At 48.7% G+C, this 26,383-nt stretch overlaps 7 protein-coding genes across 7 annotated transcripts; 3 read left to right on the forward strand and 4 right to left on the reverse strand.

Annotated features, from left to right (window-relative positions):
* Positions 1–1,091: 1,091 nt before the first annotated feature.
* On the reverse strand, positions 1,092–4,232 carry N7489_003527 (uncharacterized protein; the record flags this gene model as incomplete). The annotated part of the gene is made up of 6 exons (XM_056709282.1): positions 1,092–1,132; positions 1,207–1,881; positions 1,947–2,044; positions 2,096–2,271; positions 2,339–2,409; positions 3,020–4,232. The coding sequence occupies 6 exons, from the start codon at positions 4,230–4,232 to the stop codon at positions 1,092–1,094; spliced, it is 2,274 nt and encodes a 757-aa protein (XP_056573584.1).
* A 1,453-nt stretch (positions 4,233–5,685) lies between these two features.
* On the forward strand, positions 5,686–7,001 carry N7489_003528 (uncharacterized protein; the record flags this gene model as incomplete). Its single annotated transcript, XM_056709283.1, has 3 exons — positions 5,686–5,755; positions 5,851–6,262; positions 6,314–7,001. 3 exons carry the CDS (start codon positions 5,686–5,688, stop codon positions 6,999–7,001), a joined length of 1,170 nt encoding a protein of 389 aa, XP_056573585.1.
* A 743-nt stretch (positions 7,002–7,744) lies between these two features.
* N7489_003529 (S-(hydroxymethyl)glutathione synthase) lies at positions 7,745–8,320 on the reverse strand (the record flags this gene model as incomplete). Its single annotated transcript, XM_056709284.1, has 1 exon — positions 7,745–8,320. One exon carries the CDS (start codon positions 8,318–8,320, stop codon positions 7,745–7,747), a length of 576 nt encoding a protein of 191 aa, XP_056573586.1.
* Positions 8,321–8,939: 619 nt separating this feature from the next.
* N7489_003530 (IQ calmodulin-binding motif protein) lies at positions 8,940–10,474 on the forward strand (the record flags this gene model as incomplete). The annotated part of the gene is made up of 5 exons (XM_056709285.1): positions 8,940–9,014; positions 9,066–9,140; positions 9,202–10,005; positions 10,058–10,203; positions 10,270–10,474. The coding sequence occupies 5 exons, from the start codon at positions 8,940–8,942 to the stop codon at positions 10,472–10,474; spliced, it is 1,305 nt and encodes a 434-aa protein (XP_056573587.1).
* An 897-nt stretch (positions 10,475–11,371) lies between these two features.
* Positions 11,372–12,873, forward strand: N7489_003531 (prolyl hydroxylase family protein; the record flags this gene model as incomplete). The annotated part of the gene is made up of 2 exons (XM_056709286.1): positions 11,372–11,654; positions 11,702–12,873. 2 exons carry the CDS (start codon positions 11,372–11,374, stop codon positions 12,871–12,873), a joined length of 1,455 nt encoding a protein of 484 aa, XP_056573588.1.
* A 372-nt stretch (positions 12,874–13,245) lies between these two features.
* On the reverse strand, positions 13,246–14,873 carry N7489_003532 (sugar porter family MFS transporter; the record flags this gene model as incomplete). Its single annotated transcript, XM_056709287.1, has 2 exons — positions 13,246–14,603; positions 14,663–14,873. The coding sequence occupies 2 exons, from the start codon at positions 14,871–14,873 to the stop codon at positions 13,246–13,248; spliced, it is 1,569 nt and encodes a 522-aa protein (XP_056573589.1).
* Positions 14,874–24,335: 9,462 nt separating this feature from the next.
* N7489_003533 (uncharacterized protein) lies at positions 24,336–25,468 on the reverse strand (the record flags this gene model as incomplete). Its single annotated transcript, XM_056709288.1, has 4 exons — positions 24,336–24,471; positions 24,530–24,615; positions 24,670–25,146; positions 25,199–25,468. 4 exons carry the CDS (start codon positions 25,466–25,468, stop codon positions 24,336–24,338), a joined length of 969 nt encoding a protein of 322 aa, XP_056573590.1.
* Between the last annotated feature and the right edge of the window lie 915 nt (positions 25,469–26,383).

Raw genomic sequence — 26,383 nt, forward strand, 5'->3', positions numbered from 1 at the left:
TGGAAAAAGCAATTATTGATCAACATTGAACGGCATTTTGGGCACATTGGCACATATGCTGGCTTGTCACATTCTAATGCAAGCCTCGCAGCAGAGAGCTGTCAGCTCAGTAGCAACACCGTTTACGACCCGTTGCAGCGCAAGGAAATTATTGGCGACCAGATAATACAGGTATTCGTCCATAGCCAAAATTCACTGATGCAGTCAACTTCGCAATTGCTCATGATTGCCACTTAGAGTTATAGGCAGCTGTATCCTCGACCGGAGCGTGGGATGACTTGATCGGGCTCGGAGGTCCCCAATCGACTGTTGTACGGCATTCCCTTTTTCTGATTTGGCCTGCATGCTGGCTTGGAAATTGGCACGAGCTGCTAGGTATGTTCTTTGAGTTGTTCCAACTCTTTCAGCTAGCCACAGGTAGTGTGATCCAACACCTTAGCTGCGCCAGCTGCTGGCTGTCGAAATACTGGCGATTGGGTATGCACAATAAATCTTACTGCGCGATTGCTTGCTTCAGTCATCAGCTAGTCACAGGTACCGCAGCTACACCAACACCTCATTGTAGAACTAATGACGACCTTAGTTAGGCTCGGCCAATTTTGCTCCATTATTCCAGTCACTCAATGCTGCAGCTTAGGTTCACGAGGTCGAGTGGTCGGTCTTGGATATAATACTAATTACTGGTATAGGTCAACTTGTGTGCTGCCTTTACACTTTCTGGAAATTGGACAAGTAATTACATGTTATACGAAGTAGTTTGTTCACCACTTGGCAGGATCATGCATGGACATAATTACCAAGTACAAAGAACTTCATCTTGGTAATGCTAGAATCGGCTAAGAAGATAAAAAAGTGCGAGACCAGCACCAACAGCTCGTATTGAGGCATATCCATGAGCCACTAATGCAAGCTAGTATTCACATCACGGCGAGAGACTAAAGCGCTGGCTTGTTCCCAATAGCAGGCGACTTGAATAGGAAATGGACACCATCGTAAAGTTAATGGGCGTCACACAATACCCTGTTCTCGCATTACCTCTATCTCCTTCACTGAGAATCCCATTCTCTCGAGTGTGAAATTGGTATGCTCTCCTAGACTTGGCGAAGATCGTCGAATTTGGGGCTTCGTCCCACTAAACTTGACAGGGGTCCCTGAATAATTCTCGGCGTCAGTATATACAGACACAGGCCCTTATGAGTAACAAACCTAGTAGTCTGATCTCCCCTGATTCCGACGCTTCGTGAGGAAGGCTGTGAACCATATCCCTCGCAGCGGTTTGTGGGTGCGAGAACACTTCTTCAATCGTGTTCACAGGCCCATAGGGCAGTCCACTACCATTCAAGTCTGACAGCCAGACTTTCGTCGGCTTCCTTCTGATGATTGGCTCAAGTATCTCTTTTAGCTCAGCCCGATTTTGGACACGAGAGCTGTTGTCCACAAATCGTGGGTCAGTCGCCAACTCCGATAGCTTCACCAACCGACAAAGAGTTTGGAACTGGCGGTTGTTCGTAGCGCCTAGAACCAAGTGACCGTCCTTTGTCTTAAAAGCTTGATAGGGGACAATACTCGGATGCTCTGTCCCCCAACGCTTTGCATCTTCCCCGCCATTCAGCCATGACATAGCCACATTAGAAAGCAGGGACACCTGGCTCTCAAATAGTGACGTATCAATCTTCTGGCCCCGACCTGTATCCCTGCGAGCATAAAGTGCGGCAAGTATCGCCCCGTGCAGGTATAGACCGGTGCTCATATCAGTGAGGCCGAGACCAGGTCGTGTTGGGGGTCCATTGCGCTCGCCAGTGATGTATAGCATACCTGCTTCGGCAGCGGCAATGGCGTCGTAGCCTGCGCGATGAGAATATGGACCACTAGCGCCGTATCCTGAATTGAAGTCAGCACTCACAGTTCCAAGGTTGCATATGCCTTCACGATGATCGAGGACTGACCAGATACGCTTGCATATATGATCGATGGATTTATTTCCCGTAGCTTTTCATATCCAATGCCCATTTCATCCATCTTTCCTGGAACAAAATTTTCCACTCTATGATAATTCAGTACGGAGGGTTTTACCTCGAGACGGAGGACTACTGACACCACATCGGCCTCTTTGACAAGTCGAAAGAGAATCTCCCGGCCTTTCTCTTGTTTGAGGTTCAAAGTGATAGATAGCTTGTTCCGATTGATCGCACAAAAATATGTAGACATATCTTTGCCAGTGGATTTCCAAACATGTTTTTCGGCTGCCGTCCGCCACAAGCGAGTGTCATCCTGCATCATATATACTTGGTGAGTATCATGTCCACTTAACAGGACCGAAAAGAAAATAAGGACATACACCCCCTTTTGGATGCTCAACCTTGAGAACCTCAGCCCCATAATCAGCGAGAATCTGTGTACAGAATGGCCCTGATATGTGTCAAGCATTGAACACTCCCAATGTATCAATATCAGAGACTTACTGCGAGAACACGCGTCAGATCAAGAATTCGAATCCCCAACAAGGGACCATTGGCACGTGCCAAAGCGTGACTCCGACGAAATTGAGCATGATTCCCTAAGTAAGAAGCGAAATGGATACGATGTTTGCGATGTTCCAAAACTTGTATGGTAGTCCTGACTAGAGGGCAACCTTTCGGAACAAGTCTAGTTGCCATAGTGTCTTCAGTGTAGTAACTAGAATGGCAGGGGTACTGCAGAGTGAAAGATGGAATGGCTCCAAGAGATGAGCTTACCCCCGCACATAATTAAGGACGATCTATGAAAAGCATCCCCGCTTCCAAGGTCATCCAGATGTTCCGCGGTAACTACATAGGTAGAGGGTTGCCGAAATTGGATAGCAAAGCACCGAAATTCACCGACAGTATTCATCGATCATGATAATATAATACATATGTACCTACTGGATCAGCTCATGTAAAGTCTCGGCAAATACATTTGAGTCCAGTCAAGACAACTTAGTACGACCTTGGGAGACCAAGCACCCGTTGCCCTATGTAGTTCAGAATCATTTCCCTACTAACAGGTGCAATGCGAGGAATGAAAACTTCTCGAAGATATCGCTCAACATGATATTCTTTCGCGTATCCCATCCCACCATGTGTTAGTATGGCTCGCTCACAACCCTCAAAGGCTGCCTCTGCAGCCAGGTATTTTCCCGCGTTGGCATACTCTCCACCGGTGTAGCCCTGATCGTAAAGCCGAGCAGCCTGGTAGATCATCATACGCGCCGCCTCCAGTTTCATCCAGCTGTCCGCCAGGGGATGCTGAATTCCTTGATTCTGACCGATCGGTCGCCCAAATACATGCCGGTTATTGGAATACAAGGCCGCACGACGCAAGGCAGCGAACCCCAGACCGAGAGCCTCTGCACCGATCAAAATCCTTTCCGCATTCATCCCATGAAGAATCATGCGGAACCCTTCGTTTTCTTCTCCGACACGGTCCTCCATTGAGACATGCCAGTTATCGAAGAAAAGGGAATTGGTGTCAACGGCAGCCCGACCCATCTTTGGAATTTCAGTGATTTGGACCTGGGGAACTTGTAGATCTGTGTAGAAAAGCGACAGGCCCTGTGATGGCTTTTTCACTCGGTCGCGTGGTGTCGTGCGCACAAGTATAAGGATTTTGTCAGCCCGCTGGGCAGTGGAAATCCAGACCTTTTGTCCCGACAGCACATAGCCATCCCTCGACCGGCGTGCAGTTGCCTGCAATTGCAGGGTATCTAGACCAGTATTGGGCTCAGTGACTCCAAAGCAGGCCCTCTGGCGACCAGCAATTAGGGGAGTGAGCCAGCGATCTTTCTGCTCCTCGGTTCCATACTTGGCGACTGGCTCAAGGCCAAAGATGTTCATATGGATAGACGAGGCACCCGTCATGCCCGCTCCAGACTCTGCAATAGTCTGCATCATCACTGCTGCTTCTGAAATGCCAAGCTCCGAGCCTCCATATCGCTGTGGCAGGCAGATACCCAACCATCCCCGGCGTGCCAACGCCTCATAGAGTTCGGTCGGAAATTGGTGCGACTCGTCTATCTGGGCCCAGTAACTGTCTGGGAAATCTGAACATATTTTGGAGATGGCTTCTCGCACCGTTCGCTGGGACTCGGATAGATCGGGATCCTGGCTTTGGAGAAACTCGGTCGCACGCGCGTGCAATGATCGTGATCGTACACCACGTGGAACCCTGCTCACTTTAAGGGGCAGAAATCGAGGGATCCGTGGGGCCTGCATAAGATGTTAGTAACGGATTTGGACCTGATAAGTCTCCGTACATAAGTCAGGACTGTCATGTCGAAGGAAATTGTCATGAAACATACTGAGACTAGAATCCTGGATCAACATGTCGGCTTTTTGACAGCAAAGCGCATGGTGCGGGGGAGACCGAGGATCAGAAACCGCCGAAAAAGAGCGAAGTGACGAGAATGAGGGGTTAAACGAGAACAGCTTGGTTCTTATGCCAATCCCATTTGAAGACGATATGGGCAGATCCCCAAGTGCAGTTGCAGGTGAGACAATCCCTCAGGCCACAATTGTATTTACATCGACGTACACGCACCTGGACACTATTTGCCGTTTCACATTCTCAAGATTTTACCAATACACTAGATACTATTCTAGCCTGGAACAAGTCAAGCTACAGCTACAGCCTGGCAGTACTATGTAAAGAGAACAAGTTTCTTCTCTTGCCTATTTCCCCCCAAGGGATCAGCAATGACAGTGCCGAGTTTCCCTATTGGGTCTTCATTTGACGAAGACAAGCATAGGAGAGTCGACTGGTCACCCTCATTTGCCAAGAAGCGGTGGTTACTACCGGTTAATCGGCCTACAATGTAAGCCTGGAACGGAGTACCATCTCGATTGAATTCAACAGTATATGTCTGGCCACAAGTCAGCATTTCTCCCCAAGTAACGTCGGAGCCAGTAGGTGAAGGTGAGTCTATCCCACTCACCTCGATTGTTGCTGGTCCTTTCACCTCGAAATCGACAGGGCAATTGAATCTGGTTCAGCCTGTTCTAAACCGTTGCCATTGGGATATGGTGACCTATTTCTCGGGGGAAAAGAAGAAAGGCAAATGGAATGTTGATATGATAACACGCCACCGTCGGCAAGGATAAGTCCACTGCGACTGGAGCCTCCACGCAACTGACGGGTCATCTCAAGGATAGCCTATAGTTGCGGGTGAGCGGTGATCTGTTAAGCTTTGTCACCAGCTCCAGTAACAATAGCTACACGTCATCCCCTTCCCAATGAGCCTCGGCAGGTAGCGCATTCCGTTGTTTCTCACGATCAATCGTCACTAGCAGCACATTCGGCTTGGGAAATGATAACTTGAAAATGTCCGTCGTTGGTGGTTGCGAGTGAATATCGGACATGATTCGTGTCCCAAGTGAAGTTCAATAGGTTGTATGCTATATTGTGGATTTGGCTTTGCAGTAGTCGGGGGAGGGATTGCGGGGTGAGGAGAGCCTTGGGATTTAAATAGGCTATATGAGAACGGACATAGTCAGAATAATGTCCAACCTTGGAAAAGAGAAAGAATTCCATATAGTCGACTTCACTAGGTAGCCTCCCCAAAGGCGATGAGGGGAAAAGCCAACGTACCTCGGAAGCTCGGCTACCAACGACTTGTTTATATCCTGTCCTGGAGGGTGAATCTTTTTCACAACATCTTCACATTTCACCATGACATCGCAATCTTTCGTTTTGGGGGTGGGAATGACCCAGTTCCTTAAACCACGTCGCACTCGTGAATGTGAGATCATACCCTTCCGCATAGTCTCTTGTCTACATAGTACTGTTTCCTATAAAGACCTGATGGCAGCTCACCATTGTTTTGTTCCCTTACAGACCCAGAACTCGGTTATGAGGCAGCAGTCAAAGCTTTAATCGATGCACATATCACATATGATGATGTACAGGCAGGTGTAGCCTGCTATTGCTATGGCGACACAACTTCTGGTCAGCGGATCATGTACCAGCTAGGAATGACGGGAATTCCGATTTACAACACCAACAATGCATGTGCCACCGGTTCTACCGGCCTTCATCTTGCACGCACTCTGGTCAAAGGAGGCCAGGCCGATTGTGTTCTCGTTGTCGGCTTCGAACAGATGCGCCCAGGGTCGATCAAGAGTGTATGGGACGATCGGCCCAGTCCCTTGGGTCCATCGACGAAAATGATGGAGGACACTTTCGGTAGACACCAGAGCCCTCGAAATGCCCAGTACTTTGGAAATGCCGGACAGGAGTACATGGACAAGTACAGCGCCCGGCGGCCTAGATCTTGACTTGATGCTGACAATGCGAACAGATATGGCGCCAAAACGGAAGATTTCGCTGAAATTGCCCGGGTGTCGCATGAACACTCCCAAAGAAACCCGTACGCACAGTTCCGAACTGCATACTCTCTGGATCAAATTTTGGACCCGAAGACGCAGATCTATGGACCCTTGACCAAGCTCCAGTGCTCCCCAACGAGTGATGGCGCCGCAGCGGCCATCATTGTGTCCCAACGGTTCTTGGATGCGCGCCCTCATCTCAAATCCCATGCGATTCTCATGGCCGGCCAACAGCTGTTGACCGATGGACCAGAGGTATATTCCCGGAGCGCCATAGACCTCGTCGGGTTCAATATGTCGCGCCAAGCCGCGCAGCTGGCCATGCAGGAGGCTGGTGTCGGAGCAAAAGATATCAAGGTCTGCGAGCTTCATGACTGTTTCTCCACGAATGAACTTCTGTTGCTTGATGCACTTGGATTTTCGGAGCCAGGAAAGGCCCACGAGATGGTTCGCCGGGGGGATATCACATATGGCGGTCGCGGCCTAGTCGTCAACCCATCTGGCGGGCTGATCTCAAAAGGTCACCCTCTAGGGGCCACAGGGCTAGCTCAGTGTGCGGAGCTCACATGGCAGCTCCGCGGTTGGGCCAACAATCGTCTGGTGCCCGGTACTGATGTCGCCTTGCAGCACAATCTCGGGTTGGGGGAGCAGTGGTGGTAACTATATATAAGCGAGCCGATGGACAGGTCAGCCGTCCCATTGCCGATGAAGATATCAAGAGGGTTTCTGGTTTGGAATATAATCCCGCAGTCGAAGCTCGGTATATCACCCCTCAGGACGGTGAACGCGTCCGCAGCAAAACAAAACATCACGAGTATCCGCTCCAAGAAACGGTCGAGAAGCTCAAAGCGCGCATATAAGAAAGGCGGATTGACCAGAGCCTGTGCAGGAATTGCAGGACTAGTTGCTATATTGGGAGAACCAGATAGGAGAATACATAGCCTGAATTTTGAAGTTGCGGTCGAATGAGAAATGCAAGAGTGCAACCAAGGGATGAAGAACATGATCAGCTCAAGATGTATCATTCAGGTTGCGCATGAGGAGATCTGCTTGTTGAAGTCAAGATGTGACCTTATGCTTGGAGACGCAATGGGGAAAATGATTTCCAAGCGGTAGTGGACGAGTGACGGATGAAAGGCTTGATGTTGATATCTCTTCGACTAGCTAGCAAATTGCAGGCCCCAGGCAGTGATGCAACGGAGCGCCTGTCCTTTTCATTGTACAGTCTACTAAATGAGCCAATATTCACCGCAACATAGCACTTCGCATATACATATGTACACTAACAACTGAGACTCTAGTGTACACCTTTTCATGAAACCGCCTCCCCCCGGAATTCAAACTCCAACCACCACCGCCAACACCCGCCTTCTATGCACATGCAATCAACACATCATTTTCCCTTACAAATTGGCAAATCTGATACCGGATGCCTGAGCTGTAAAAGTGGAGATCAGATCCATCAGCGCCGGCGACAGAACGTCATATGTCTGCAGTCCAAGAGCCTTGAATTTGGCTCTCACTTCATCCATTTCTTTGGGTTGGGAACCCTGCTCGATGATGGATGAGACGAAACCGGCGAATTGTGGTTCCTGCCAGCCCTTTTCATCGGACAGTTCCACGTGTACAAAGTCGAGACCCCTGAAAGGATGATCCTTCTCGATACGCCCGAAGAGATGCACGCCGCAGTCCTTGCAGCCATATCGTTGAATAGTAGCTTCCTTGTCCACAACCGAAAGCTTCGAGGCATTTGCTGTCACCGAGACGGCGTCTCGCGGTACAACACCAACAATGGAGAAGAGAGAACCAGATGGCTTCCAGCACTTAGAGCAGCCACAGGCGTGGTTGTGGGCAACATTGCTATTCAGAGTGACCTCGACCCGGTCGGAGGCGCAGTGGCAGCGGAGTTTCCCACCGGCGAAGCTACCGGAGCCAGGCGTGATGCCGTTGTCAATCAGAGGATGGAGAGAGGGTGCCATGGTGAGAAATAAAAAAATGATTTGGTATAATGGAGGTTATTGGAAGAGTCTACAGGAAATGCTCGACCTTATTTATATGTAATTCAACCTTGGAAAGGTCCAACATGAGTAGTCAGATCCCCTCAAATCTCCTCACGAGGGGTAACGGTAACCGGGCCGTTGACCCGTATACGGGATTGTACATATGTATACATACATTGGAGTATAGGTAGATTGCCAATTGTGGATTTGGATCCTGAATGGGGAAATAATTTCCTTAAGACTCGGGGACCAATGCCGATTTCTCTTTGTTTTGCGGGAAAAGGGACTCATGAGGGGTCTGCCAAATCTCCAATTCTGCTCATATAGTGATTGGGAATTCTGCTTATAACCGAGAATCTACCAGAAGCATCTCTGGCATCTCTAGCGTCCCTGGCTGTTAAAATGTTGAAATGTTTCGAAACGTTGAAGATGCTGACCTCAGGTTTTCCATTGGAAAACGAGGGCTGACAAAGATGATCTTCCCCCGCTGGGACAGGCACAAGGCAGGATTTGATGAATTCCATCTTTCCACTCCTTGGCTTTTGACCAATATTCCTTCTTGGCTCCTTAGAATTCCTTTCCAACTTCGCCCTTCTCCATGACCAAAATCCCCGAGACTTCGACCCTTTCGCATGACGTCATCGATAAGGAACAAGCCGCGCAGACGGTTCAGGTACAAGTTGGATGAATCCTGTTGCCCCCATTTTCGGCTGACCATCGTTAGAGAATATATCGGGGTTATCAAGCGCGACGTGAGCTGCGTGGACTTAGTTTGGCTGCTTCCACTCGATGGATTGAGGTAAAGTGTGTCTGTATTTCGTGCGAGATCTACTGAATCTAATTGTGTTTCTTCCCCCTAGGCATTCCGAGAAGCCCAGTGGCAACAACTGCATCGACCTCCAGAGCCTCGCATGTCACCCAGCACTGATGGCTTCAACCAAGCTCGTCGAAACTGGCAACGGGCGATTAGTGTCGCGAGGCGCGTCGGCGGCGACGATCGTGTTTCGGAAGTTTCACCTTCCACCGGGACTCGATCAGAGCATAACACAGAGATCGAATCGGGGACTACGGCGAAGATGATGGATCTTCAATACTTCCTAGAAATGGTCGATCTCAAACATCGACATGGAAGCAATCTGCGCTTGTACCACATGTATTGGCGGAATTCATCGTCAAAAGAAAACTTCTTCTATTGGTTGGACTATGGCGAAGGAAAAAAGGTTGAGCTACCACAATGTTCACGAGACAGACTCGAGAAAGAACAGGTCCGCTATCTCACTCGCGAAGAACGTTTGAATTACTTGGTGACGGTAGACGAGACTGGGCTCTTCCGCTGGGCCAAAAACAACGAGCCAGTGTGGACGAATACTGCACGTTTCAAAGATAGTCTCCAGGGGATTGTGGGAATCGAAGATGATGTGTCTCAGTTCAGGGGAAACTCCACAATGCCAAAACCGGATTCCACCTGGGACTTGTCACTGTCAACATCAACATCTGCAAGACGGAGCCTTCACAATGTCCTCTCAAATCAAGACCCGACGCATTTCGCTGATGGCGAGTGCAAAGCTGCGAAGATGACGAAAAAGGTGGTACACGCAAGTCCCGCTGCTGCATTTAAGCGACTTTTGGGCAAATCGTCAGAGAAAGAAGATATGTGGGTATTTGTGAGTTAGGTCTGGAATTGTGATTGTCGAGTACAGACTGAACCATCCTTAGGTTGCAGATACCTCTTTTCGTTTGTACATCGGCATAAAGAAATCAGGTGCGTTTCAGCATTCATCTTTTCTTCGAGGCGCCCGTATCGCAGCAGCTGGAATGATTAAGATCAAGCACGGCCAACTTCGCAGCCTGGCGCCACTCAGGTGAGTTCCATGAACACTTTCATTCATCAGCTTCCATTACTTGCAAGTGCAGGCTAACCTGTGCAGTGGTCATTATCGCCCTCCAGCTGCCAATTTTAGAGCATTCCATCACGCTCTACAGCAACAAGGCGTCGATATGTCCCACGTTTCGATGAGCAAGTCTTATATCATGCTCGCCGGGATTGGAGGTTACTCCAAAACAAAACGAAAGGCACATGCTGTACATGAGAAGGTCGACACTTCCAAGCAAATGTTCCATCAATCCCGATAATGAAGGCTAGTACACATGAGTTCTATTCCTTGATATCATAGCGTGCCGAATGAGATACCCCGATTATCGTGTTGCTTGCTGTGTAACTGTTGTCGACATGAAAAATTCAGATTGTAGACCAAGTTTTGTCACTCGGGTTACATGGCCGTCGCATATGCGAACAATATGTACGGAAGTCCATCGTGTTATGCACGGCCGGAGAACACAGTAACGGAGCTTAGATATAGCGACCTTCCGCAGCAGAAGAATCATCGAGGTTGTGATGGGCCGGTCGCAACGAAGGCTTCAAGGTATCTCGCAAAGCAGGCCTTGCGCAAGTGAAAATTCAATCCGGCAAGGACGATCCTGGAGTTCACAATTTCATGCATTCTCCAAGCATTGGACTTAGTGTCAGCCTTACACACTGAGACCGTGAGAATATTCATCAAAAATGGGAGATCAACGCCCTTCGGATGAACCTTAGAATGCCAAAGAGCGTCTCATCGCAGACTTGTGGGGGAAAACTCATGGAAGGGCCATTTATCTGGGCAGGGGAATGATTCTTCGCCAAAGATCTGCCCAACCCTAGCGCCTGGAGAGAGAAAGCAATGGCAATGTTCATCCATCGCCTTGGCCAAAATGGACGGATCGGAAGGTCCACTACGCTGATGGGAAGTACGCGAATTGCGGTCCTGTACGCAACAAGACGTACAACATACATGTAGACATTTACAAGATGTTCAACCACTTGATTTTGTGAACAAAACAACCTTGAACGCTCCGCCCAATTGGGAAACCTTGGAAATGTCCGTGACTTACATAATTTGAGTGCAATCCCGTGGTCGGAATCCCCGGGCAAAAATATCCGTCAAATCGTAGACTTGTGAACTGGTAAAATCTGCATCCAACCTACATAAAATGGCCAAGTCCAAAGCAGCGAAGCGCAAGCGCAACGCACAAGTTGACCTTCCACAAAAGCTTCCAAAGGCAGTGCCGAATCTGACACCCCCTCCCGATGGCGTCCCTCTCGAGTCCACACATCTCAATGCCGTCATCTCAGACGAGGAACTCGAGATCACAATCGAGACGCTCACAGCGCTTGCACAATATCCCGGCCTGACAAAGTCGAAGGCATGCAAGGACCTCCGAGTCGCAGTCTACGATTTCCGCCAGACATGCACTACGGGTGTGAACACTGCCGGTATGCTGCGTTGTCTCGCTCACACACTGTCGCTAACCGTTCGATAGAGGGCGCCAACTTGACAGCCCGGATAACCGGCGCATTGGCGGATGAGAAATACATTGAAGCCAAGATATTGCTCGCCGAGATGAGGATTAGGAGGGAACAACCCAAGATCGGAGCCTTGTGTCGCTGGGTACGAGATCTGGATGTCGTCAGCGGCCTCTCCACGCAGCCGAAAGCACACGATCATATTCCCATCAAGCGCAGTGCGAAGGAAATGGAGATTCTTGGCGTCCTTGATGCCATCCTGCGCGTCAGCACTCCGGTTGACAGCAACACGAACGCCGTTGACTCGACCAATCCCATTGCCTTCCAGTCCATTTGGGACCTCCGCCCTTCGACGACACCACTCCCGATCTACGCCTCAGTCCTCGACAAGTCAATTTTGGACGAGGCACCCAAATCTCCGACCGCCCTCCGCATCATCGAACAAACCCCTGGCCCACTACGCAAACCCCCGAACCATCACCCCGCCATCCTCTATACCACCGCCCCGAACGCCGTCCCACTGGGCCCTGTCGGTCCTTCCATAACATACCATCCTCATCCTGCTGTGCCAGGCCTCGGCCTTGCTCTCAATGTGCTATCCCCCGCTGAGTGCAAGGCGATTATCGCTGCCGGTGAATCTGTAAATTTCCTACCGGATGCGCCCCTTCGTGAAGACGGAGACATCAGCATCCTGGCCCACAACTTTTACTGGATCATTGACACCACATTCCACGACATGCTTTGGGCGCGGATTTCCCCTTATGTACCGCCCTCGATCAACGGTCGCAAGGTCCGAGGCATAAATCGCCGCTTCCGTGTGTACAGGTACGTTCCCGGAGCCGAATATCGTTGTCACATCGACGGAGCTTGGCCGCCATCCGGTATTCTTCCTGATGACACGTACGTGTACGACTCTTCGCCCGAGGACAAGAAGCAGAGCTCGATGTACACCTTCCTACTGTATCTCAACGATGAGTTTGAGGGCGGAGAGACGACGTTCTTCATGCCAGCCCCGCGGGAGGGAACCCTCAATGGGTACCCGGTACGACCTGTGATGGGAGCTGTTGCGATATTCCCACATGGGGAGTCGAATGGGGCCTTGCTCCATGAAGGTACAGGGGTGACAAAGGGGGCAAAATACATCATTCGGACTGACGTAGAGTATGATGTGAAGCCTTCCGAAGAGTGACGATGAAGATACGAATCATGTAGACTTGGCCTTATGCCATCAAAACGACAGTCCCCGAGCGTTACAAGGTAAGTATCTTGAAGGTCTCAGTGAAATAATAACTTGAAGGACTATTAGTATGATTAAATACCATTTCTTTTGCGTCAAAACTCGCCTGGACTCATGGCACTAAGCATCTTTATAGAAAATAGGTAGATATTGTGCCTTGAAATGTCAATCAATGCTCCAAGCAGAGATATACCACATTAAACGAAGTTGCAAAGGGAGAAATGAAAATAAGAATAATAGAATGACTATATAAAGGTTTAAGATCATATTTACAAATTCCGTAGCTCACCAGGTTCCTCACCAAGTGATTCGGAGCATCGGTTCTCATGCCTTGACGTCTTCACCGTGGACAACAGCATTGACGGTATTACCGCCACAATCAGAGTTCGATTCGCTCGCCTGCATTGCACGCCTCTGCATAGCGCGGGCTACACGCGGCGGGTCGAAGATAGATTTGGATTGCGTGAAGATCTCGTCGATCTCTTCCAGTGACCGTCCCTTGGTCTCGGGGAAAAAGAAATACACAGTGGGTAGGATAGCAGCATTGACAACAGCGAAGATGATATAGTACCGGTTTCCGATCGTGGAGAAACCGACCGGAGTTACCTGAGCTATCATAAAACTGAAAGCCCACACGGTGGCCGTGGATACCGCGTTCACTGCCGCGCGGACCTGAAGAGGTGCCATTTCGGCGGCGTAGAGGAAGGTTAGACCGCAGAAACCAACAGTGAAAATGAATTGGAAACAGTATAGGAAGACCACTGCCATAGCTAGGGCTCCGGTGTTATTGACTGCAGCGGGGGAGGTCGTGCCAGCGAGGCCTGCCATACAGACGGTCATAGCTCCAGCACTCCACAGCATAAGAGGGCGGCGGCCGAGACGGTCAATGGTGAAATAGGCGATATAACCACCGAGGGGTTGCATCATTGTCATTGCAGCAGCGAGGACCCGAGAGTCGACGGCGTCCATTCTAAGGTACTCCTGGAATATAGTTGTTGCGTAGTAGGTGATCAGATTCACGCCGCACATCTGCTGGAACATCTGGCCCGTGGCAGCGAGGTATGCGCGGTGAAAGAGTCGCTGCTCGCCGTTTCTAAACATGTCTGTCCACGATCCCGGGCAGTAGGCAAGAGATGCCTCGATGCTAGAGATATTCTCGTTAACACCATCCGAATCCTCATCGAGATCGAGCAATGCCGCGAGTACTTTGCGTCCTTCCTCCACCTGTCCGTCCTTAATGAGCCAGCGAGGCGATTCTGGCAACATCGCGATGAAAATCATGGCAGTGACCGGCATAACGATTTGGAAGGCGAGAGGAAACCGCCAAGAAACGGAGTTGTCTTTAGCGAAGTAGAAACCCAGATCAATCCATAGGGCAAGAGTCACACCAATTCCAAGAAAGATACCATCAGTGACGACATTGGATCCTCGCTTGTGCGCTGGCGAGATCTCCGATTGCCAGACCGGGACCGTCGCGATATATCCACCGATACCCAAACCGAGAACCAGTCTCGCGACGATAAATTGCGCAAAGTCGAAAGATGCTGCCATAAGGATTGCACCAATGATACTGACGAAGTTGGTTATGAAAATCACTTTGCGTCGGCCCCAGAGGTCACCAAGGTAGATGCATGATAGAGCGCCAAAGATACCTCCGACGGTATAGAGGGCGATGACCGTGCCTGTTGGAAATTTGATCAGTTAAAGAGCAGTATCACATTGCCTGATAGTGGTGACTAACCCTGCATTTGTGAGTTCTCTGTCTTTTGTGCCCCCTGGGTATGAATTGTGTCCATTCGGGGAAATTGCGAATTGAACGCGTCCAGTGTTAGAAGACCACCGGTCACACCCATGTTGTATCCATAGCACGTAAATGTTGGACACACGACCAAGAAGAGGGCAGCGCGGAGAAGGGCATTTCCTCGAAGGCCAAAATACGGCTTCGAACCCATAGAGTGAGACACCACCATATACAATTCCAATTAGGTCAAAAATTTAATTGGGTAAAAAAAAAAGGAAAAAAAAAAAAAAAGAAATTGAAGAACCGAGGCGGTGGCAAGAAATTTTTTTCTGATTGATTCCAATCTTAGGAGATCCACGTCTAGTACCTATTAGCATCCATCTGGTCTTCATTTGTGGGCCCTTCCATTTGCATTGTCGTCTGCTCGCTCCTTGGTGGATCCTCATGTATGGGGTTTGGGAGTACCTACGTTCCCATATGGAGCGTTGACCCATCAGTTATCGTACTTCCAACAAACGACTCGGGAGAATACATGCACCCGCTACCTACCTAGTAGGTAGGTATCTAGGTAGGTACCTACCTACATTATACCGTACGGAGTAAGTACATAAACTTTGCCGATAAAATTGAACCTTGGAACCTCCGAAGGCTGATAAGCTTCGAAGATAAGCTTGATAAGCTTGATAAGCTTGATAAACTTGATAAACTTGATAAGCGCCCTCCCCCACAAAATGGGTGTCCCGGGATAAGGGAGCTCTCAGCTGACGGGGACTAGAAAAAAATCTTGCATAATTTCTAGTCGGGTGCTGAGCGGGACTAGAAATTTATGATTATATAATGTTATTTATCCCTTACAGAGTTTTACAGAGTTTTTCCAATATTTAATCCTATCAACCATAACTAGACCCTATCTCTTTAAAGGCTAACTCTTATCACGTGATATATATTGCTGCCTAGTTTATTAGGCTAGTCATACTTACAAGGTTCCTTCCACCTCTCTCTTAGTCTTCTCTCTCTCTCTTCCTCCCCTAGTCTTCTATTAATTAGTTAATATAGTCATTCCTCTCTGCTTCTTGCTCTCGTGCCGCTAACAATCTTTGTGTATACGTGTATAAAGGTGCTTTTAATATCGTGTTTTAGGTACGCTTTGTATAGATATATATATCAGAGTTCTATACAGAATATAGTACTATAAATATATCTATTTTGATCGTTTTCTTTGATTTTAAATTGAAATTAATAAAATATACACCTCATTTATACTATTTTCTTTATAAATTATAGGATAAAGGTTATAAAAAGGGCAGTGTGACGATCTGCATTATCACATGTCAGATGATAGATTAGTTTCCTTGGTTGTTTGCTCTTCTTGATTGTTTGCTAGTTTAGCGAGAGAAGACAGAGTTTGCATCGTTTGCATAGTCTGGTTTGATTAAGCTTTCGACAGCTCGCCAGACTTTGCTTGCTTTCCTTCTTTCTTCTCTGTCTTTAGTTACTTGAATCAATAGCACTCTCTTGCTTTGCTTCTGCTTTGCTCGTAGACCTGGCTGGTCACATTTAACTAAAGACCCTGTCTGCAAAGTCCTATATATCAGTATCGGCAGTTTCGTACAGCTGTATAGAAGACTCATTAAGAGAACCTTCTCGGCTCGAAGCACTTTTTCTCTTTATAGACAGCTCGGTGACGTGGCGTACCCAAGTGCGTGAACTAGAGACTAAGCTACTCCGGGACATTCAGTAAGCTAAGCGCGAGAGACTGTCTAGACCCTTCTTGATTTGCGGACTCTACCCCCGGATTTCCTCCCCGGATTTTTCTTCACTTCTCCACTTCCTAGGTATAAGGTGCTAGTGCAATTTTTTTCTCACCTTACTTCCTCACCTAATCTTCGTCAAAATGGATCATTATCAAATTCAACAGCTTCGTGCAGAGCTTCGTGCAGAATTCTCATCTACTATCGACAACCTCCGAGATAAAATTTTAGCTCTCTAGCAAGCTCTCTCCGTATAAGCTTCATCTTCCGCACAACCCTCTTCGTCTTCGTCTAAAAGGCCAAAATCCTCCCTCCCCGATCCCGAGAAGTTCACCGGTCTCGTAGTGAAATACGATACGTGGGATACCTCTATCCGTGCTAAGCTCGCTATCGACGGACCCGCTATAGGAGATTCTATAGCTCAGTTTTACTACGTCTACCTTAATCTCGCTAGCTAAGTTTAGGCTATAGTTCTTCCTCAGCTCTCCGCCGCGCGTGATTCCGGTATTCACGACTACAATACAATTCTCGACTCCCTTCGCCGTGTGTACGACAATCCCAATAAGATTTAAGAAGCAGAGGACCGTCTCCTTTCGATCAAGCAGTCTCCCGATAAATCCCTCGCTACCTACATTGTTAAGTTCGAGCGTGTTCTTTACGAAGCAAAAGGACAAGATTAGCCCGAAGTCACAAAGATCTCCACTTTTCGCAAAGGTCTTTAAAGCTCACTTCGAAACCGCCTCTCGTAGCAATTGAACCTTCCCCGCACATACACCGAGTTTGTTAGTGTCGTACAGCAGCTCGCCGGTTACACCTTCTCTACCAACACCTCGCATTCGAATCAGGGCGCGTATACGAACAGCTCTTCGAATACGAACCACCACAACACCGATCGGATGGATTTATCAGCTCTCGAAACGGGTGACACTTTTGATTATGAAGCCGCTATAGCCAGTCTTCGTGCATCTAGGGACTAGATGGAATTTCACAAGGGGGTTATGTGACGATCTGCATTATCACATGTCAGATGATAGATTAGGGGTGACCAGCCAGGTCTACGAGCAAAGCAGAAGCAAAGCAAGAGAGTGCTATTGATTCAAGTAACTAAAGACAGAGAAGAAAGAAGGAAAGCAAGCAAAGTCTGGCGAGCTGTCGAAAGCTTAATCAAACCAGACTATGCAAACGATGCAAACTCTGTCTTCTCTCGCTAAACTAGCAAACAATCAAGAAGAGCAAACAACCAAGGAAACTAATCTAAGGCAGGACTAGTTATAGCAACCCCCCCCCGGCTAGATCGACCCCTGTCGGAGTAGATGCATTGGCATACCGGCATACCGGAGGATCCATTGATCCTATGCATTTTGTAATTTTAGATTAGTAATCGACGGTCCATATAAATTGTTAGGAAAGTCGATACAGCAATACAGAGAGTTGAACACCATTGATTGGACCCTACATTTTTACAATACGGCCCACGCCGACAGTTATGAGCCCGGTTCGCACTGAATGAGACTACTGTAGTTGGAATACAGTATCTAGCCCGCTGCTAGAAGTGTCTCGCAACCCCTGAAGCTATTCTGAAGCTGTGCAAAGCTACCCCTGAATCCAGTAATGGAGGCAGCATCAATCCTCTCCGCCATGAAGGGCGAAAAACTGAAGGACTCGCCGCAGTGGCTCACCTGGTTTGCAAAGGTGCAGCTATATGCCGTACAAAAGAATGTGTGGGATCTCTGTAATCCAGACCTCACCTCGTCGACAACCGATCCCGCTAATAAACGACCCGAGCCTCTCCAAGAACCGGTGGAACCCGAATACCCCGAGGAAGGCGATGAGAAGGAACGAAGGATCTGGCGAGACCGTATGGATGTGTACAAAGTGAAGTACACAAGGTGGGAGAAGCAGACAAAGGGACTGAGCGATGTAAATGAATATATCCTCACATACCTTGATCCAATCCACCATCTCTCTCTAGTTGCATATCGTACTCCGTATGATAGGCTTGTGTATCTAAAGTCTCGCTTTGCCCGATCGACTGCGTACGAAGAAGAAATCCGTATGAAGTGGAAGGTCTTTGCAATGCAGAAGCCGACAGGAGATATCGAGGAATGGCTTCAACAGTGGAACTCACTAAGAGAGCAAGCCGTCAGCCTTGGCATCAATGATGGAGATGCAAATAGGGATTTCTTACACGCTGTGAAAGAGGTGCTCCCTATCTGGTGGCAAGGGAAATACCAGGAGATTGTTATGGACAAGAAGGTGTACGATACTCGAGACCTTCTCGAATCATTCCGCGCGATGAATCGTGAGATAGGTGTTCAAACTGTGACCTCAACCAATGCTCCAAAAGGTGCATTTTCAACCTGGCAAGGACACCAAGAAGCGAAGCCGGAAGGGAAGCAAGAGAAGCTCCCATTTGAGAAGAGACGCTGTCCGTGTGGTAGCACTCACCCAAGGCATAAGGTTGCCACTTGCTATATCATGAATGAAGCAATTCGACCGGGGGGATACACTCTCAATGAGCGTACGCTAGAGAAAGCGAAAAAGAAGTTAGCAAAGGACCTCGGCTGGAAGCAATGGGTGGATAAGGTGGTTGCTGAAGCTCAGCCAAAGGCTGAATATGCTAACCAGGTTAGCTTTGCCACCACCTACCAAAGACACGAAGCCGTACAGATCAGCAAGCATGTGCTATCTGTAGCAAAAAGTGATGAGCCCTCTTTTCATGATCGATGGATTCTCGATACTGGATCGAGTACGCACATCTGTAATGATAGGAGCTTATTTGTTGACTTCACCCCGGACGATATGGAAGTTTCAACTGGAGACAGCACCACAAAGATGCTCGGCAGGGGTACAGTTCGCCTGATAGGAAGACACCCGGTGAAGGGAAGGATGGAGATCACATTGAGTGATGCTCTATACTCACCTGGATTCCATACAAATCTAGTATCATACGCGATGCTAAGGAAGAAAGGTGGCCTTTGGTGTCAAAAGGCGAATTGCATACGGGATCCGAATGATAGGCCTGTCGTCAGTGTACATTTTTGGGATCACTTTAACCTCTGGCTTTTTGATAAGCCTGGCGAAGCTCCTCCACAGCAGGCATATGCCACCCAGGCAGGCGTACGGAACTCGGTGAAGCCGCAGGAATCAAAGGCTTCCTCCGAATTATGGCATCGGCGCCTAGCCCACGTTGAACCACGTACTATAGCAAAGCTTGCTAGTATGGTAGACGGCGTCGTTCTTGAAGATAAGAAGTCGACGGAGCAGCAATCTCTATGTCAAATCTGTAAGACAGGAAGTGCTCCGAGGCAGATATCACGACGGCCAGTCGGAAGATCCTTTGGACGATTTGGAAGGGTGCACTTTGATCTAATTCAACTGCCACCGGCGTACAACAGACATCGCTGGATATCTCACTTCTATCTAGAAGGACCGAGGTTCCATTGGATCATGACACATGAAGTCAAACCGGAATGCCAGCTTGCGATAAAGGAGTTCGTACAGCTAGCAAGGAATCAGTGGAAGCTGCCGATCAAGGCTTTCCACTACGATAATGAAGCCGCAGCAGGCAAAGCAGCGGAGTATAGCCTAACAGCTGACGGTATCTTAGTATATCATACTCCACCTGGACACTCAGAAATGAATGGGTATGCTGAGAGATCTGGCGGGATGATCATCACCCGTATGCGCATGCTCGCTCTCGAAGGAAAGCTCCCTAAGGATCTATGGCCGGAATTTGCAAGCGCCGCAGTATGGTTATTGAATCGTACGCCGTCGTATATCGCTACCGAGAACCGCTGGGTGGTTCCATGGGAAGAAGTCAGGAAGGAACTTGCACCTGTGATACCGAAGACCAACCTGTCAAATGTCAGGCTGTACGGGAGCATGGCGTACTGTAGGATTGAGAATCAAGTACAGTCTGATAAGATGCACCCTCGAGCAGAGATTGGCTTCTTGGTAGGATACCGTGCCTCGAATATCTGGAAGATCTGGTTTCCACATAGTGGAAAGGTGAAGCATATAAGGGATGCAGTCATTGATGAAACCCGGAAGTACACACCTGAGTACGACCAGTATAAGCCGATTCCACTACCGCTAGTGAGACAACCGCAAGAACTCACTACTGAAGAGATCACCAAGGTGATCAACTATGAAATCACTGGTCAACAAACTAGTACGATGGAGGAAAGTCAGGGCATACAGGATCGGGATGATCCCCAGCAGCATGATCCCCAGCACATTAATCCTCAGCAAGCACAGGAGAATCCTCAACAAGTGCAAGATACGTCTCAGGAAGTGATTCAAGAAGCTACTGGTAAGGCAAGTGCTCCAAGAGAGACTACCCCAAGTCAGGGGGTGAGAGAAGAAGCATACTGGCCAACACCTGGTCATCCACCGGCGCGTACAGCACCACCAGGTGCATTTCCGGAGGATCAGGATCTACCACCATTGCCGATCACCCCGCCGCAGGAAGAAGAAGCGAATACTGGCTCTGGTCAGGGGGTGGATATACAGGCTGATCAAGAAGATCCAGCGCATCAAGACCAGACCCAGTACGAATACAAACCTACTCCTGATCCGGTAGAAGACGAGCTAGAAAGGCAGCTACAGTCCGAGCTACTAGCACCAAGCAGAGAGATAGTTAGTGACATTGACACCGGCAACATACTAAGTGGAAGACGAACACGCAGAGCGAGAAGAGATGATGATTTTGCATATGCAACAACCACTACAGTACGGGACGAAGAGCCCCCGGCTCTGCTTCATGCCTTTGCCGCTGGTTTATACGCAGAGAAACCGGACAGTCGTCGTCATCGAGATGATCTTCCTCCACCGCCGAAGCGTTGGAAGGATGTTATGAATCACCCATTTCAGGAAGGCTTCCTCGCAGCAATGAGGAAAGAGATCAATTCGCTATCTGAAAAGGAGACATTTGAAATCATCAACAGACCAAGGGACAGAGGGAAGAAGATCCTCCCTCTACTATGGGTGTTCTCGTACAAATTTGACCAGGACGGTTACCTGCTAAAACTGAAGGCTCGTATCTGCGTACGAGGAGATCTTGAAACCATTTCTCACGAAGAGAAAAGGGCTGCTACATTAGCAGCAAGGACAGCAAGGATGATCTTCGCACTAGTGGCTGCTTTTGATATGGATTTGCGACAGCGGGATGCTGTCACTGCATTCCTAAATAGCAAGCTAGATGTGAAGGAGACGTACACCTATATGCCAGAAGGTTTCCAGACCCCAGGCAAGTGCTGGAAGCTACGCCGTGCTTTGTACGGTCTGCGGATCTCACCGAGGCTATGGCAGCGAGAAGCAGCGAGTGTACTACGTAAGCTAGGGTTACAACAGATGCCGGAAGACCCCTGCGTCTTTATGGGACAAGGCTTGCTGGTCTTCTTCTATGTGGACGATATCCTGATCGCCAGTCACAGTACTGCTAAAGCACAAGCACAGCAGCTGGAGCGAGATCTAGAAGCACACTGGGAGCTGACAGACCATGGAGAAGCGGCATGGTTTCTTAATATCCGGATCGTCCGAGACAGACAGGAGAAGAAGCTTTGGCTCTGTCAGGATAGCTATGTGATGAGCATTGCTACCCGGTACAATCTGACAGACCGTCCACCAGTCTATACACCACTGCCAGTTGACGAATTGACACCCTACCAAGGTACGGCTACGCCGAGAGAGATCCATTTATACCAGCAGAAGGTTGGATCTGCAGGATATGCCACTACAATTACCAGACCGGACGCTGCAAAAGCCACCGCTCGGCTTGCGCAATTCCTCACAAATCCCGGTCCCCAGCACCAGCAGGCAGCTGATCGAGTCATCACTTATCTCTACACTACCCGGAATCTGGCTATCGAATATAGCGCAGCTGGTACAGGAATGAACTCGGTACAATTTGCAAGCGATGCTTCGTACGGGGACCACCCTGACAGAAGGAGTTCAGCTGGATATATCTGCCAGGCATACGGCGGTCCAGTCGACTGGAAAGCCAGCAAGCAACCCACTGTGACAACGTCAACCACGGAAGCAGAACTGCTAGGCCTATCCGAGACCGGGAAGCAAGTTCAATGGTGGCGGAGGTTGCTTAACAACCTAGCTTTTACCCCATCTCACCACCTAACCATTGACTGTGATAATGAGAGGACGATCAGCCTCTTGACAAGCGAGGATGTAGCCTTCGAAACGAAGCTACGACATGTGGATATACACCACCACTGGCTGAGACAGGAAGTCAGAGAAGGACGTATCATGGTACGCTGGGTGGCGACGGCGAGCATGGTTGCCGATGGCCTCACAAAGCTGCTATCCAGACAGAAGCATGAGAACTTTGTACGACTGCTTCGGATGGTTGATATAGGCTATCTTATAGCCTAGGAATTGAGGAAGAGAATGGATCATGCAGCATGCCAATGTATGAATTGCAGCGATCTCAGTATGCATACTGGGACCGCTGAGGGGGTGTGTCGGAGTAGATGCATTGGCATACCGGCATACCGGAGGATCCATTGATCCTATGCATTTTGTAATTTTAGATTAGTAATCGACGGTCCATATAAATTGTTAGGAAAGTCGATACAGCAATACAGAGAGTTGAACACCATTGATTGGACCCTACATTTTTACAATACGGCCCACGCCGACAACCCCCCCCTGCCTGAAAATGCCTGAAATTTCAGTACCGCCTTCCTAGTCGGGTGAGACACTAGATTCTGCCATACTTTCTGCCAGTGCAGAGATTTCTGCCATATAATTCTGCCACTACCATAGGAATTCCAGTTTACATAGTAAAAAGACATGCATTTTGATCAGAAAGAATCGCATATTCTTATTGAATTAAGCATTTGTTTACATATATAGGTTAAATATGCTTCTTAACTAGGTCCCCGCGCGCGTTTCCGGCCCCTTTCACGTCTATATTCACGTCTTACGACTTGGTGCTGGCCTGGGTGCTGGCCTGGGTGCTGGGTCTGGGTGCTGGCCTGGGTGCTGGGTCTGGGTGCTGGGTCTGGGTGCTGGGGATGGTGCTGGGGATAACGAAGGGTGCTGGGTATACTAGGTATAGGTGCTAATAAAAGTGACTTGTTTTTACTATGTGTTTGTATATAAATTGTAGGTATCTACTATCGTCCAATAGTGTTAGGGGAGTTTGACACGAAGGCGGTGTGAAACTTCGAAGGCGGTAAGGAATGCGGTAGGCAGAAATAGGTGTTGAGGTATCGAACTACCCAATTAAGAAGGCGGTGACTGATATTTCAGGCAGTGGGGGGTCGATCTAGCCGGCGGGGGGGTTGCTGTAGTCCTGCCCTATAAAAATAGTAGTAATACGTCTTGTCATGTTTGAAAGAGATGTAAAATATAGATCCCAATCTGGGGGTTCAATTTTAATTATCCGGCCGGAAAAACGTGACAGGGACTAGAAAAAGGGATTATATAATTTCTAGTCCCGCTCAGCACCCCAGGCCCTGACTAGAAATTATGTAAGATTTTTTTCTAGTCCCCGCCAAGTCTTTTTTAGTGGAAGGAACCTGAATTGACCTTGAACCCAAAAGCTTCTTTTGGAGCATCAAGAAGATCGACCACATTCTTCCCCCCCCTACTTTTCAATGAAAACCTGGTTCGAGACCCGCTCGTTTGACTGCTTATCTCTGACTATATATACCTAGGTATGTAGATTGACCCCGTAGCAAAATGTCCAGAAGTCTGACATTCATACGCGTATGCATCATCTGATGGGAGGTAGGATAAGAGAGATAGCTGTCTCTATTCATGGTCTAACTAGCTTTATGGAGACGAAGGGACAAAGGCACAAGGTCCTGAAAGCCAGAAAGGACCAGACAGGGACAAGGAAAGGCCCGACAAGTTGCATGTAAGCAATGTCTCACTGTGTCAATGTATAATCACCCGATTCAAACCACTGGCCATCCACTGGAAAAGTCGATCTTGTTCCAACCGAACAACTTCTGGTTATCGGCGTAACCGATAGTTGTGTCCACATAGTGATAGTACAGGACAGGACCAAGACTGGAATCGGTAAAGACACCCCTAAACAAAGTAAGAAACGTATCTTAAAAGAATTCTGGACCAAGAGGTGGAAACTTACTGTCCCCCAGGCCCGTAAACGTTGCCGTGGCTTTCTAGCACAACTGTACCTCCTCCATTGGTGCAGGCAACACCGGATTTGTCCACCTAGAAAGCATACTGTTAGACCAAATTTACACTGGCAAAGGGTAAAGCACATACGAAACCGCTCGTTGGCGATGTAGATCTGCAGACCTTGATCTTGTACTCTTCGCCGCTGGCAGGGCGAGACGTATCGAAGCCACAGCATGTTCCCGCAGAGTAGAAGAGGTAGTAGTAACTGCCATGCTTGTACATGTAGGCACCCTCGACCGCATGAGTTCCCGACGGGTCAAAGGCCACATTGTAAGATGACGATGCAACTTTGGTGGCAGCCGAGTTCATAGGAGCTTGGTAGATATCGTGCCAGAAAGAACCGAAGTTCATGTAGTAAGAGCCATCATCATTGAGCAGGTTGGCATCGATAGCATTGTAGTTCTTGGAGGAGGAAGACAAGATTCCAGTACTTCCGTGGTCAGTCCAGGAACCCGGCTCCATGGTCGGGGAAGTGGCTACTCCAATGGCCGAATTCTGCGATCCGAATGTCGAAACCGTGTAGTAGACATTGTAAAGATCATTGACGAGTTGAGCGTCGGGTGCCTAAGCAGAGTTGTATCAGTACAGATCTAACAAGGCATTTCGTGTGGCTTACCCAAAGGTCATCATTACCAGGAAGGTCAATTGAGGACCCAGCAGGCAACATAGAGCCAATATTTGTCCATGGGCCGTTGATGGAGGTTGCACTCGCGTATGAGATCTTGTTACCAGTGGAAAACCGGAAATATCGCTTATCAGACGAGCGTTGAATCAACGTAGGGTCATGGACATTGCAGGCCCCTGAGCAGCTGCCAGGCTTGGCGTATGCATTGGCAATAGCTGTGAACAGCACCACCGGGAGTGTAATATCAGCGAAATACCTCATAGCTCGGATATTTACAACAGTGATGGGAAAAATATTGAGTTGTCAGTTAAGGGAAACATAGGGTCTATTTATAATGACAGGCGGAAACGGTCAATCTGCGGACGACTCATGGAAATCGGAGCACGTTTTCGCAAGATTCTGCGGACTGCCAGACCGTACGACTTCCCATCGTTATTATGCGCTAGAACCATGCGATATGGGAAAATCCCCGAAACATTCATCAGCCAACAGGGGCAAGATGGGACCAAACCGTGGATACCTTACCGATTGGTGGAATTACCATACATACTATCTGCAGATATCTTCGACGAAACCTCCTTAGGGCGCCACTAACCGGGTCAAAACCAAGGGGTGCACCGCCGTATGCTGGGGTTGCCAAACACTAGCTGAGACACCATTATGCGACGAAACACTCTAAGTGCGCCACTAGGCTCCAAATGGGTCCAGACCTCAGCTACCTGTTAGTATGCCCTTGCCAGTAATTACCACGACTTGGCGACCTGGCGAATTAAGACCCCTGTGCTTACTAGTATCTTTAGACTGCGATACCACTTTTCTGTGTTTGCACAAACCGTATTGCTGATGCGCAGCCCCTGCTAGTGGAATTTTCTATGTATAGATAGGGCTGAAATCGAGGTGTCGCTCCTTCTCTCGTCATGGGTTGGCTTTTCTTCACTTCTATTTTTCTTTCTTTCTTTCTTTCTTTCTTTCTTTTTTTCTCTCCCCCTTTTACCGACATGGTGGCAGAGTACCATGCAGAAAGTAATGCCCGGAATGAGACCATCAGCCCTGCAAGGGGATGCCAAGCCGTGGAGCCAGTGAAGAGGTTTTATTAATAGCCAGTGCCTCGGGCGTCCTCTCTTGTTTCACGCGCTTGTGTGCTCTTTTTGCTATTCTCTTTCCACTTCCTAGATT

The sequence above is a fragment of the Penicillium chrysogenum genome, assembly GCF_028827035.1.
Source record: "Penicillium chrysogenum strain IBT 35668 chromosome Unknown utg000001l_segment0_segment0, whole genome shotgun sequence".
In the NCBI taxonomy this organism is placed as follows: Eukaryota; Fungi; Ascomycota; class Eurotiomycetes; order Eurotiales; family Aspergillaceae; genus Penicillium; species Penicillium chrysogenum.